A 14,912-nucleotide genomic window follows, 5' to 3' on the forward strand; every position below is an offset into this window, starting at 1 on the left:
ATTCACTGATCCTTATCCTGCTCCTTGGCTATTAATCCCCTCCACTGTTCTTATATTAGGGGTTGATCCTGATCTCTATTTCCTACTGTAAAAGCCCCATTCTTGAATAAAATCTTCCTTATTGTCTTTACAAATGTCAGTGAATAATATTTTCTTTAACACTGCTCTCTCATAATTTTTTAGCTCTAGCTCAACTGGACTTCTCTCTTCTGCCTCAGAACCTTTTGTACATGCTATTTTTTTGCCAGTGACTGTTTTCCCAGCTAACTACTACTGTTCTTTGAACTAAGCACCATTTTCTCAGGGAAGTAGTCCCTGAACTCCCAGGCTTTTTAGCTATTATGCTAGATGTTCCATGGCACCCTTTATTTCTTAACACTTCACACATGCAATTTGTTGTTCACTGTGCATTCCTAAGGATGAAGGCAATGTTGGCCTTCTTTGCCAGTGTCCTCAGTACCTAAGTATTGATTGGCACATAGTAGACACTCAAATATTAGCTTATGTATGAGTAAACACACATGCATGACCAAAAAATTTTAAAAGAACATGAACAAAGGATTGAATTTGCTTATGATATTTAATTTTTATGTTCACTTGTAATTTTAACATGGCATTAATAACATAAGAATCAAAGATTGATTTACTATTTAATTTCTATTGACTACAGTTTTGGTGCCATTCTATTAAACCATTAGAAAGTCACTTTTCAAAAGAAAGATCTTCTAACTTGATTAATACTGTAAAATATTAATGATAATATAAACTGACTTCCTGTTCATCAATAGGCTACAAAAGAGAACATATTCCCTTTAAATAAAAGTAACAAATCAAACTGTAATCCAGAACATAATGCTGTGTGTGAGCTGGAAGTATTCTTTTTCTTCTAGCATCTACATTAGACGAGTTTCAGTGAGACAAAAAAATCTTAGGTGACTAAAAGTAATTTAAGCACTTTCCTTGATTTTTGTGGAGCTTCTAGTTACTATTGGTATGTGAGAGGAATTAATAGTTGTTTTGGCTTTCAGAGCTTTTTTAAAGTATTTAAAAATTGACTGAAGACTAGAGGAAGGAGCTAAGTCGTATTTTTCTGTACCAGCAGAAACCATTGGGAATTCTTTTTTCAAAACAGTATCTGCAGGTTTATCCAAAGCCCTAGGACTTGTTACCCATTCACGGCAGTGGTGCTTTATCCATGCTAATAACTGTACATCACTTCCCAGCTGGTGTCTTACGTGGTGTTGAGAGTCAATAAGTGCAACAGCATATACTTTGCTCATTACTTCCCTCTTCCTACGAACAAGCAAGTCCATAAAAACCAAGCCTCCATAACCATGTACAATGAAGGCAACATCCTTGCCTTCAGTCTTTGAAATTAAGTAATCCCAAGTGTAAGCCACGTGTTCTTCAGGGGTGTTGCTGCATCTTTTTGGAATACTTCGCAGAGGCTGCTGGAGAGAGAAAAAACTCTCAGTCTGAACCACTTTTAGGGAAGAGGACTCAATATTTTGTGTTAAAAGGCCTTTCCACTCTTTTTCCATCTTGAGGTCCACAAAATTGTCATTGGGGTTCAGCACAATTACATCATAATGTGCCTGCAGTGCCATTTGAATACATGGTATCTGACTTCCATGTTGTAAACCATGATGTATTATGGACTGCTGACTCCACTGACCAGCTCTAAAGACCCCATGGTCTTGAAGAAGGACAAGAAGAGCAGAATGGTGATTTGTTAATGCTCTCTCACTCATAAAAAAGAAGCTTCTTGGTTCCTTATCAGCCTCTGGCGGGATGTATACTTTTTGTAATTTGCACACTTTCTCCAAAAGCTCATAAATGTATTGTTCAAGCAAATGGCCGAAGGCCTGGTAGCGCTTGCTGTTTCTCTCAGGGACATTTTTATAATAGTTAAAGACAAAAGGCCTTTGTGTCTCAGTGTGTCTCAATTCACCTTTTTCATTGAAGTCATATTTAAGGTCTTCTAGTAAGTCTGATTGTTCAATAAATTTTTGGAAGCTCAGTTCCTGTATTATTTGTAACCACTGAAAGTAAAAAAGCAATAATACGTCAGTGCTGGAAAAAAATAAAAATTTCAGCTTGCTAAATTCTTGTGGGGAATCATGCTAAATTAAATACCTCATGAAGACATTAACCTTCTAGCCTATGGTAAATACTTTAACTCAAAATAATTGTAAATGATGGAAAGGAGTGAGAGACCAACTACACTAATGAACAATGCCCAGACCACATATAAAAATAGAACTTTGACGCACAACCTGCAGCAACTTGCCCAGAAAGCCAACCCCTTATCTATAATTAATAGCCCCAAAAGCTAGCCTGCTATTTCAGACCTGTAGGAAGTCATACCACTACCTTTTGAGACCAGGAAGATAAAAAGTACTTCTATTACAATCAGCCCAATGTGACAAAGAATTTATTAAAAACTGACAGCTTCCCTATTTTTTATCTCCGCTTCCAACTTAGGACCCAGGAGAGAAAGCCTCTAACCAATGCCTACAGTCTCTCCATGCCAGCAGCCTTCCCCTTTTTCTACTATAAAGCTTTCCCACTCCTCTGTGTGCCTTTGAGTCTCTGCCAAAATGCAAGTGATGGTGGCTGACTCCCTTACAATGGAGAGCTCAGAAAAAAATAAGTTTTGCTTTTCTCCTTTGGTTGGTCTCTGTTTATTTCTGCAGTAAGCATTTAATGAATTTTATAGGGGATGGCAATGAGGGTGAAATATGAACCAGGTAGTGTAGGTTATGATCAATTTATCTAATTATAGGAGATATGGCTATTCTGATGTCTGAGAAGAAAAAAAAACTGAGAAATTTAGAGTATTGTGGACAAAGCCTACTGGGAAAAAAAAAGGGTTTAAAAGGTTAACTGGCTTGCCCTAAAGCCAAACAACTATTAAATACATGATTGGGTCCTGAGGTTGTCTGACTCTCAAATTCATGTTCTTAACAAATACATTAATACACTCCTTAAATTTCCTAACACTGACACTGGCAATCCGCAACCCACTTCAAATTAGTAGCACTCAAAAATAATTTTCAGGGTCACTCAAGCTGATATCAAGGCTTAAGGCAAAATTAAGATGGTGCTCAATTTGCTAACTCTTCCCACTTTCAAAATCTTATTTTTGATTTCCACAGCTAGTGGGAATTAAAGCACCCACAATCTACTTTGTTCTCTGTTCTTTCCTGTTCTATTAAACTTTTTCTTCTAGTGTTGCTGATCTCAGGTGCTATGAATTAGTGTATTTTTCCAACACATAAATGACTGACTTAACAATCTTTGGAAAGGAGAAGCGTCTGGAATTTGATTTAGGTTTAAATCTAGCTATAAATTTCTAAGTTGAATGACTTTCATTAGGTTTCTTACTCTCCATGAGTTTCAGTTTTCAATTCTTATTACTCTATCCTGCTACTCTACTTTTTCTTCATAGCCTCCATTACTACCTGACATAATTGTTTACAAATTTTTTATTATGTCTTTTAATTAATTGCTCTTACTTCAGAACTTAGAATAGTGTCTGGCACATATTGCGAAACAGGAATAACATCATTTATTTCACAAGGTTGTTATGAGAATTAAATTAATACAGGTAAAACCCATCTTACATAGTGTTTTGCACATGGAATTTTCTATTATTTAGATAGAATGATCTTCCTTTTTGAGATATGTGAAATAAAAACTGTATAGAGTTTTTGTCCAGCCTTCTTCACTCAACATTGTGATTTTTATCCATAATAATAAATGTAGTTCTAGGTTATTTATTTTGAACTGTTTATAGTGTTTTATTGTTTGAATATGCCATAGTTTAACAATTTTCCTGTTGAAGAATAGGTTGCTAAAATTTTCCACTATTATAAATGAAGCTGCAACAAACATTCTTATAGCTATTTTTTTTTGTATGCTTTTCAAGAGTTTTCCTAGGTAATATACCTAGAAGTGGAATTTCTAGGTCATATCAACATCTTCCATTTTACCAGATATTGCCAAATGGCTCTCCAAAAAGGAAGATCTATTTTATAAGTTGACATGGATGAGGAGGTTTTTTTTTTTTTTTTTAACAGAAAAGCAGTAATCTCTCAGATCTAAAAAATAAATTGTTCATTCAGATGTTGTGCTGAAAACTTCCCTTTTCTGATTAAAAATAGAGAAAGGTACAGAATATTTAAAACTCAATGAACTAAATTGAGTTGCTATTTAACTTTTCCTTCAGATAGCAATATAAACAAAATCGGTATTTTTTTAACAGTACACATTATGCAGCATTCCGTTACCCTTTTTCACTTTTGTTAAGTGTTTGTATACCTAGTTGTTTGAGAGGCACTTCTCAGGGAAAAGAATGGGAGTGTGCAAACTGGAAAACCAAAATGGCACACAGATATATAAAGGTCAACATTAAGGTGAGGTGAACAAGTGCAAGATGGAGAGTATCTTGTAGAGTGAAAGGGTAGACAACTCTTCAGAATTTATTGCAGCATATTTTGCTTGGCTAATATACTCCAACCTGTCACTTTCCCCCTAATTCATATGCAATGGTCTACTTGATATATTTATTTGGATGTCAAATAGCTATTTCAAATTTACATGTCTCAAACATCTCTCTTCAATCTAGTCTCCTTTAGTCTCTCCTATTTTTGTAAATGGCAGCACCATTCTTTCAATTGCTCATGCCGCAAACTTCCCTTCTCTCTTTCACACTCCTCATCCAAACAATCAGCAAATCCGTAGTCTCTTATTTCAAATATATCTAATTTAATCACATATCCTGCTTCCATCTCTACTACCCTAATCCAAGTCACCTTCTTCAATAAGCCTTCTATCCAACCTCTTTGATTAAGCTCTTGTCTCCCTGCAGTCTGTTTTCCACATAGCAGCTAGAACAACCTTTTCAAAACATCTAAATTGTATCACACCCCTATTAAAATTCTTAAAGATCTCCCCTCTCAGAATAAAAGCTTAAGTCCTTACCATGACCTCCAAGGTCCCACATGGCCCTTAGTTCTCCAGTGGCATTTCATTCCATTCTCACTAGCTTACTCATCTAGCTACGTGATCTGGCTCTTAGCTCTTGCTCAGGTATCATTTCCTACTGTTCTCTTGCTTACTTCACTCTAGCAACACCTGGTCTCTTTGTCTCCAATTTGTGAAGCAAGCTCCTGTTTAAAGGCACTCTCCCTTGCTATGCCCACAGAGCTTGGACAGTCTTTCCCTAGACATCTACAGGGCTTACTTTCCCTAAAGTTTCTTCCTACTTGTAAACTGACCAGAGAAACTTTCTTTGAGCTTTTTCTCTGACAGGGCAAACCTCACCAAATTTTCTTCATTCCCAATCTATGATGCTCTTTTCTCTTTTTCTTTCCTTCCCTTCCTTCCTCTTCCTTCTCTTTCTTTCCTTTCTCCTCGCTTTCATCCTTTCATTTCCTTTCTTATCAGCTGTGCAATATACTTGTTTATTGTCTACTTCTCCCCATTAGAGTGTAAGTTCTATGAGAGCAGGGACAAGGACTTCATTTTGTTTACTACTGTATCTCTAGTTCTTAGGATAGTGCCTGGTGAATAGTAGGCACTTAAATATTTTTATGATTTTTGCTAAGGGCATAAGGAAGTAAATAACAAAAGCCCTCTAGCGATACATATAGAAGATTCACACAAAGCTTTGAAAAACTACAGAAACTTTTTCTATAATTCTAAAGGTAATAAATGTAGACTTATGGATTATTTTGAGAATATGCATCTATGTATATGTTTTCTCTTTTGAAAATCAAGGTGGTTCATTTAAATAAAGGAGAGAATAAAACTGTTTTATATGCCTAGTTTTCTAAAGAATGGGTTGGAGTAAGGCAGATTTGCTTCCAGAATAATATTGTTAGAGCTGCAAGGGATGTTACTGATATTCTTAGATAATATATTTATTTTTATAGAGAAGTAGGCTTTCAAAGGTAAAATGACATGCTCAAAGTAACTCAGGCAGCTCTAGAAGTATTTCAATGGAATATTTCTCAGTCATAAGAAGGGTTGAAATACTGCCATTTGCGACATGGATGGACCTCAAGATAACCATGCTAAGCAAAATAAGCCAGATAGAAAAAGTTGAAAATTGCATGATATCACTTATATGTGGGATATAAACCTAAAAGCAACAAATGAACAGGATAAACAGAGATTCATGGTCATGGACAATAGACTAGTGGTTACCAGGGGGGAAGAAGGGGGACGAGGGAGGAGGTAGATGGGGTAAAAGGATCAAATATGTGGTGACAGAAAGAAATGGGAGGGGAACACACAATGCTATATATATTACCGTTAAATTGTACAGCTGATGATTTTGTTAACCAATGTCACCAAAAAAAAAAAAAAAAAAAAAAAAACCCAAACCATTGTATTTGACTGTGTATTTCATTCATTTACCAAAATTTAGTGAGAACATTTGTTAGACAAATATCAAGCAGTCTAGTCACTTTATGTTGAATGATATAAAAAAAGAATATATATTAATAATAATTTCTAATTAGTCCTTTTAGTAATCTGGTTTAGGTGGCACAGCTATTATGACTTGCTCTAGGTGTGGTTATTATTTTTAATTATTTAAAAACTGGTAAAATATACTAAAATTTACCATTTTAACCACTGTTAGGTATGCAGTTATTATGGAACCATTACTGCCACATTATTATGGAACCATTACTGCCACCCATCCACAAAACATTTTTCATCTTGCAAACTGTAACTTTGTACCCATTAGTAATAACTCCTTATTTCCCCTTTGCTCCTGGTTAAGCAGTAGTACCCTATTACAGTAATTACCATCTGTTGGTATATTTAAGAAAGAGGTCCTTTTATATATCCTATGCCATTAAGAAGCAGACTGAAGGATGCTTTGCTCAGAATATTTAAAAATATCTAAATAAAAAAATGGGCTTGTTTTAATTAAATTGAAAAAAGAAAAAAAACACTGTAAACATATTTTTAAGAAAACCATTATTGTTTTAGTACAAGAGCAGTACTAATTTTCCCAGATTGCAACTATGAGTTTTTTTAAGAAAAAATTATAATTGCATACAGTAATTCTATTTAGTAAATTGTAGAAAATAGAAAATTATAGAGCTTATTAATTATATATGTAGAAGTTTCAAAAAAGAGTAAACTAAATAGTATCCCTTCTCTCTGTCTACCTCTCTCCGGGAAAGACTGAAGCTGAATTTAATCCACCTAAGGCAAAGATTTATAGAAAATAGGATATTAGGGACAGAAAGAAAGTCAAATGTCACCAAATCTTGGGTTTCTCAAATTTGAGTATGCCATAGAATTTCCTAGGAGAGTTTTAAAAATTAATAGTTTAGTGAAACACCCTTGTAACCACCCTAGGCTGGCCTTGCCAGTCATTCCTAACATGCCTTTCATTAACTGCTCTATCCCTCCCTCTACAAGTAACCACTACTTTGTATTTCTTAATGGTTTGTACCTCCTGAGTGTGCAGCCCTAGGACCTATAGTTTAGCAGTTTCATTTTATGCTTTTTTCTTTTTTTTTTTTTAATCGATATATCTTCCTGGGAACCTTTTTAAACATATAGATTATTAGGCTCCACTTCTAGGAGATTCTGATTCAAAAGCTCTGAGGAAGGACTTGGAAACAGGTAATTTAAAAATGGTTCTCCCAAATAATTCTGACAGCTACATTTTAGATTTATAGATTCTGTCCAATCCTAGATCCTATGCTTCTTGATTTGGAGTGCAAATTCAGACATAAGTGGGTACCAAATGTTATAGGATAAAGAAGATGAGACTACCTAAAGCCTCAATTTTATTATAACATGAAATAAAAATTTTTAATTAAAATCAACCAAATATATTAAGGTGTAGAATGCTAAATAAGCATAACATTTTAAGATAGAACACTTAAAAGAAATTAGTGATGTATGTACAGGATATCTTGGGCTCCGTTCCAGGGCCAAATAACAGTTTTAGGGACCTTAGGTTAAAGGTTTGTGCATAGATTCCTCCTATAGCTTCCAGGATATAAGAGTACCCATCTGTTTTCTCAAATACCCTGAGTTACTGCAGGTTTTCATAACTTCTAGAAACAGGTTATTTCCATTTCAGGGTAATTAGAATTACTGATTGCTTTACAAAGGAAGATTTCATTGAAACCAAACAACCTGTCCACATCTTTTAATTTATCACGTTACTTCATTTATCTGTGGAAGAAAAACTTCCTTCACGTAAAAGTTCTCAATATTTTAAGGATAAGAATTGACTACTAACGAAAATGAGGTGAGTACCAAATGATGCAGTACTCCAAATATCTGCAAAATCTAGGCTTTCCTGGAGCCCATGGTAAGGAATTTTAGATTGTTCATTTAAATTTCTAAAACAGTGTAGGAAATCAAGATGTCCCCAGTGCTCTTCCAAACCTATTCATATTGTACTTTTAGTTAAGTCACTTGTGAAGAGAAAGGGCCTTTTGTAGATTTCATTAATCTCTCTTCAAAGAAATTGTTAATCGAGGGATAAAATAAAGGGTTGATCAATTTCACACTGCCACTATTAAAACCATACTCACTATTAAGACAAAAATATAATGAATACGTAATTTAAATACTTAATACATACTTTTAACACTCAATAAAGAACCATATCCATTAAGATCAAACCAGCCCACCATCTTATAAAATGCTGGGTTGATGAGTTTCTAATTTCAAATGATTTTAATTTAAAAGGCTCTATATAGTGTGAGCTAAACGTACATAAAATGAAAAAGAAAAAATGACAACCCCAAATATACCAAGAAAATCATTCACTTTTTTTTTTGGCTTTCATATTTTTAAATAAGGAAACTTTCAGCTGAACAACATAAAACTATAAAAGATCACTTAGTCCATCATAAAAGGCAAAAGTAGTTTGTTAAATGACTCCCTCAGGATTAGAAACTGAACTTTTTAGTCTTTTAGTTGGTTGCAATACAGTCAACTATGCAGTAGATTGTGAAAGCTAAAACAATAAAAATGCTGTTTAAAAAGCAAACTTGAAATTCTTTTTTTTCTTTTTTGGGCAAGGCAACCCCCTTGGTTGACCTCACAGATTGCAAGGACCTTGTCAGCTTATTTAAAAAAATTTTTTATGCCGCAGCACCTGGTTTTCCTAGGTGGTCTCCTATCCAAATATTAACCAGGCCTGACCCTGCTTAGCTTCTGAGATCAGACGGGATCGGGCTTGCTCAGGGTGGCATGGCTGTAGACTATAAATTTGAAATTCTTGAGTTTAGAGGTCATTTATCTTCAATGTGTTATTCAAAACAAGCTCCAATTTAAAGAAACAACCTGGCTTACTAAGGATTAGCAGAAATGCTATATTTGGTTCAGTAACATTTAAATGATATATTTGCATGCTGAATAATCTGATTAACTTTTTATAATTTCATTTCTCATAAGTTTCCTTTTTATCTCTAAATTTTAAAACCACTTTTATAGAAGCTGCTAGTTTTGGTGGAAATGAATTAGGCCTACTTACACTTTCCTTTTTCATGTTTCCATCTCTCAGCTCTATTTCCATCTTTTGCAGTTAATTTGTCCTATAAAATTGGCTTATAATTAAGCCGGTTTGATTTTTGCACTAAATTACTGAATAAAAAAGGTTGATTTATGATGAAACTTAAAATTCATACATCTTTCAATAAGCAATGTTTTTATTTGTTAAACAGTAATAAACTAGAGCCCATAAATGAAATCCTTGCAGTGAATTTCATTCTCGGTAAGCCCTGAAGTATTTCTACTTTTCCGCTGCTACTGCCTTTTTAGACACTCCCCCCAGCCCAATAGGCTAAACACCTGGAGGCTTACCTCTGCCTCAACACAGTAATAAAGACACAAAACTCCAGAAGTAGGAGACTGCTCTCTAGTGGAGAGTTAGGCAGAGCCCTTTGCTGACCTTGGCAAAATGGGGAGAAAGTAGCTGATGCTAAATTCAAGTATCTCCAGGGTTCTTTCTAGCTTGGAACATTACAATATAATTTTGCCATTGACTAGAGCGCTTTGTTGAATTTTGTTAGGATATTGTAATTAAAGCTTACATAGTTAAAAAAAATATTCCCATATATCCATTATGGCTAACAAGATAGGGCAATTTTCTAAACTTACGGGCCCTTTGAAAGGACTAAAATATAGTCTACAAGTTGAGTTCATTGAGGACAGGGCTATGCCCTTCAGTACTGTAAATAAAAATTAGTTGAACGAATTCCAGTTTACAGCCACCCGCTTTTTATTAACATCTCAGCATTTTATGTTTTTAAAAACTGATTTCCAGCTCATCTTTTTCCTGGTCTTCAAAAAACGAGCTTGAATTTTAAAGAGATCTTTCTGACTTTTTTTTTTTTCCCTCAGCTGACCTGATTTATTTCCACTCCAACTGCTAAACCAATTGCCAGGCTATTAAGTGATTTTGCCATCTTAAAACACTTGTTTCTGAGCTGAGGAAGCGCATTGATGGAAAAATACACTGGAGGAACCGTAAGGAAAGTAATACTACAAAAGGAGTAACGTTTAATTCTTATACTTCTGGGGCCACCTCGTAGGATCCCGTGCACTGGCAGAATTCCTAGTTTCCCGTTTAATTTTTAGGCAATTTAGTCTTCCAAGTTAGCAAGGCCATTGCAGACCTCGGGCTAAAACTTCACACCCAGGTTCACTTTGTCATAGGCGCAGAGACAATGAAAAAAAAACGCACCCCTAAAAAAAGAACTTCATGTGGCAACCCGCAGAAAAAAACAGGTTCCCAGAAAGTAATTTCCGGTGGAGGTGGGAGGGGCGACTGATTTCCGGTCTGAGGGCCGACGACGGCTCTTGCGCAAGCGCGGTTCACACTTTCCTGGCTTTTTTTTACCCCCTTCTCCCCTCCCCCTCCCTCCCCCAGGCCGAAGGGTCTTGAGGTGACAGCGACTGCAACTGCAACTCCCGCAGGAGGAGGAGAAGATGGACAGGGGGAAGGCCGGGCGACGCCGATCTTCATCCGGTGAGAAAGGGTTGGAGGAAGGTTGAGCATACTGGCTCCTACCTTGGGCAAGTGGGAGGCACAGGCGACGACGGGTGCTGCGGCCCCGAGCTGCGAGGGCTCGCGATCGGGTTCGGGCTCGAGCGGGGGCGGGGAGGGGAGGGGAAGAGAGGGGAGGGAACGGAGGGGCGCGCACAATAGAAGACTCCCAGGTCACCCCCGCCTCTGCGAATCGAACACCCAGTCCGAGCTGTCACCGAAGCCTTGGCAGGTCTTCACCCCAACATCTCATTTTTTTCTCCTCCCGCGAACACTCTGCAGAGTCTTGTCGGCCCAGGATCTTAACCGCTTGGCTTGCTGCTCTCCTGCCACGCCTTCTTCGTAATTTCGCCAATGTTCCAGTTTCTTTTCCAGCTTCTCATCTCCTGATCCCACTTTCTTTATTTCTTTGATGTTGACTTTGCCTCTTATTTACTATCTTCCCCCCTCCCCTTCCCTCCCCCCGCCCTACCCCCCGCGGCAGGTAGAGCAGCTGCAAAGATGGAAAGTCAGGTCTTGCTAATTGACACTTCATTCGTCGGATAAATGCTGCAAAACGTCTCCTTCTGAACTGGCTCGCTTAATAACCTTTTTCTTTCCCAGTCTCCTCCTCCTTCGAAAAGGGATTAAAAAGTCGAACAAAGGATTTAAAGCCATTCATTCGTTGTGTTTTTATTCTCAGCATATTTTTTTTCGCTCAACATGTTTTTGTTTTGAGATTGCTTTGCGCTTTAAAATGACTATCTATAGTTTTGGGTACTACATCTGGGAGACACGAAAGTGAAGTTGTAGAATATGAGGTAGAGCTCCTCTCAGTCAGCAAGTTTTTCTTGTTAATTCTTAAAAGACACTGATATTTATGTTACTCCTCTGCAGAGGAATTTTTTTTCTGATGACTTCTCTTTTGGGAGCTGGTCTTTCTGAAAGGTAATTGTTAACATATAATTAAAAAACATTCTTAAATCTAATATTACATAGCTGTTTTCCAGTATTCATCTGGTTTTAAGAGATGGAACATTAATTTTTAAGAATGATTCTTAATAGTGTATATTTAATTTTTTCCACCTCAATTACCAGAAATAAATGATTATTCACATTTCAAGGGATTCTGGATTCTGTGCGCCAATTATACGTTTGCAGTTGCCATTTTTAAGTAGTTGCTAACTGGAACTCAGGTGACTGGAAGTGACATTTATGGTCATCAGAATTTCATAAATACCCAAAGAAAGGAATTTGATTAATAAAACACGAATAATTCTAAGTTAGAGGTAGAAGAAAGGAGGATAGCAGTAGGAAAAAAGAGACAAGTTTCAAAGTTTCCTTTATGCACAAGGTTTCCCTAAACTTTCTCATAAACAAGGAAGAACTCTGAAGGGTTACATTGGGTGTTTTGCTCAGAACTCATCTAGTTGCAAGTAGCAGAAACCCAGTTCCAGCTGGTTTTAGCTAAACACTAAGTATTTATGGTTTCACATAACTGATAACTGGGAGTGGGATGGCTTCCAGCATGGCTGTATCTGCTTTGAGCACTGGTTCTTAAGGTGCTCTGGGGGCCTCTGGATTCCCTAAGACCCTTTTGGATCTGTAAGGTCAAAACTATTTTCATAATGTTTTAAGATATTGTTTGCTTTTCCCTTTTATTCTCCCACATGTGTGCAGTAGGGTTTTTCAGGGGCCGTATAACACGTATCACAACAAATTGAATGCAGAAGCTGATAGGGGAAGTCAGCTGTCATATTAAGCCAGACATTTAAAGAGATTTGCAAATATGTAACAATGCCATTTTTCTCAGTATTTTTTTTGAAAATATATTTTTCAGAAAAATATTTTAGTTGTGTTAACATACAATATGTTTATTGATTTAAATCAATTACTGTGTTAAAATGAAAAATTCCTTAAGTAGAAGAACCACAAAACCTCCACCTGCTTTTCTGGAATGGGGCCATGAATTAGGAATTTAGCACAGAACATTTCTAAGCAATGAGAGGAGAAATCACAAAGTGTATATGCTAACATTCACTTATAAGAAGTTTCTCAAGCCCTTTTTCAGAGCATATTGACTCTATATTTTAAAATTATTTGTAAGCATGATTATCTTTTTTCCTAGTTCATAGCATATCAAAAGCAGTAAATTAGATGGGGACACATTAAAAATTATTGGTACCAGAGACATATCCACTAAGAGTCAAATGAAATAATTGATTGCATGGGTCATTCAAGGGAGAATAACAATTAGAAAAATTTAACAGCAGCAAAAGTATAACATTCAGAGTTATAGATCACAATTTTCAAATGAATTTTTGAATTAAAACAGGAACGTTCAAGTAAATTTCAAGTTTTCAACTGGTTGCTTCTGGCAACGTTCTTCACGATCTGTGTTCACTCTCGTTTGAGTTAAGCGTACATATATTTTCTGAGTACTTAGGTACTAAGCAGTGTGCTAAGAATTTTACAAACTTTAATGCTTTCAAAAGTCTTTTGAGGTAGTTACTTCTGATTTACAGATGAGGAATCTGGGATTTAGGGGAGGGTAAGCAACTGTTAGCAATTGCAAATAAGAAGAGCCAGGATTCAAAATCTGGTCTTTCTGATTACAAATTTTAATCTCTTTTACTGTCATAGTATATTAGTGAGCCTACTTGGAAAAAAGGAGGTTCCATGGGCAATTACGTTTAACAACTATAGTTACCAGAAAATTTTATTTACGTAAGGATTTTTCAGAGCCCTTGCTATGCTCTTGTACACCGTGCCTCTCCAAAAGAGTGACTGAGCATGCAGTGTTTTTCAAGCTTGCTTCATTTTGAAACTTCCCTCCTCGCCTAATTTCATCCTAAGAATCTAGTATCCCCTGATGATACACCTTTCTTTTGCCTGTAGGCCCATGTGATGTCTGCATATTTTGCATCGTAAGTATAATAAACCATAATCAAAGTTTGAAATGAGTAATTAATCATGATAAAATTACATTATTTATAGAGATGGTAGCTGAAGACATTGGAATGGATGGAATTACAGAAGTAGTTTAGAGTGAGAAAAGTTTTGAATCACATACATTTAATTTCAAAGTAGAGATGAAGAGACATTGGTAAGCAGTTAGGCAGATTAAGAATGTGATAGGTTTGGGAAGCAAGGTAGGAGAGTGAAAAAGTAATGTAAATCAGTGAGTTAAAGTCAGTTGCCACTGGTTTGGATATAGAGCAGTAGGGACAAAAGCCAGATTTCAAGATGTTGAACAAATGAATGGTTGTAAGGAAACAGGGAAAATGAAATGTGAAAGAAAGGAGATTTCTGGAACAAGCTAGAGTGGGAAATTTTGTAGAAAGAAGTTTTTTCTTTTTTCTTTTTTTTTTTTAAAGAAGATAAAAGACTTAAATCAGGTTTGTGAGGAGTAGGAAAGGGCTCAGTGGAAAGTTATCAGGTAGGAGATAATTGATGGGATGAGGATCCAGAAGAAATGAGGGAGTAATCAAGGGACAATTGAAAGGAGGGAAGAGGCATAAAGATATAGATACATTTTGAAAAGTTAAGGACATTGCAATTATGGCTTCTAAGTGAAATAGGAGAGAAGAACATCTTTGAGAAAGACTTTCAAATGGTACTGGGAGCTCAAAATAGAGTAGAAGGTCGTTTAGGTATGAATATAAGAACTATTAAGTAATTTCGAAAGTCTTAAAACAAGTGTGAGTTTGTAGTAGTAGTAGCTGTAGTTACAACAATTATGTGACTTTGGCAGTGCTAGGAAGTGCAGAAGAAGAATTTGGAAGAAAAAAATAAATTTAGTTTTAGTTAGGGTGAAAGGGTATGACAAGATGTGTGGGCAAAAAATGGGTTCAGTGTGAGTGAGGAAATGGAAAGACCAAAGGGCGGTGTG

General features: G+C 36.1%; 2 protein-coding genes and 1 pseudogene across 13 annotated transcripts in view; 1 reads left to right on the plus strand and 2 right to left on the minus strand.

The window, feature by feature from the left end:
• Positions 1-14,912, plus strand: part of SENP7 (SUMO specific peptidase 7) — a 123,882-nt gene that overhangs the window by 6,619 nt on the left and 102,351 nt on the right. For 9 of the 12 annotated variants that reach the window (XR_004950310.1, XM_016144729.2, XM_036218507.1 and 6 more), the window contains exon 2: positions 10,925-11,023. Coding sequence is in view for 10 of the 12 variants with exons in the window: in XM_016144729.2 (XP_016000215.2) it covers positions 10,984-11,023 (40 nt within the window). In the remaining 2 variants the exon portion in view is untranslated. Of the gene's footprint in view, positions 1-10,395; positions 10,531-10,924; positions 11,024-13,918; positions 13,948-14,912 lie in introns of those variants that run through there. The other 3 variants (XM_016144730.2, XM_016144731.2, XM_016144732.2) reach the window with 3 other exon arrangements.
• LOC107510809 (putative protein FAM172B) lies at positions 532-11,576 on the minus strand. Its single transcript, XM_016144738.2, has 3 exons — positions 11,514-11,576; positions 11,066-11,140; positions 532-2,042 (listed from the first exon to the last, which is right to left on the minus strand). Exons 1-3 carry the CDS (start codon positions 11,574-11,576, stop codon positions 948-950), a joined length of 1,233 nt encoding a protein of 410 aa, XP_016000224.2. The 3' UTR covers positions 532-947.
• On the minus strand, positions 9,137-9,255 carry LOC118602162 (annotated as a pseudogene).

The sequence above is a fragment of the Rousettus aegyptiacus genome, unplaced genomic scaffold, assembly GCF_014176215.1.
Source record: "Rousettus aegyptiacus isolate mRouAeg1 unplaced genomic scaffold, mRouAeg1.p scaffold_m13_p_4, whole genome shotgun sequence".
In the NCBI taxonomy this organism is placed as follows: domain Eukaryota; kingdom Metazoa; phylum Chordata; class Mammalia; order Chiroptera; family Pteropodidae; genus Rousettus; species Rousettus aegyptiacus.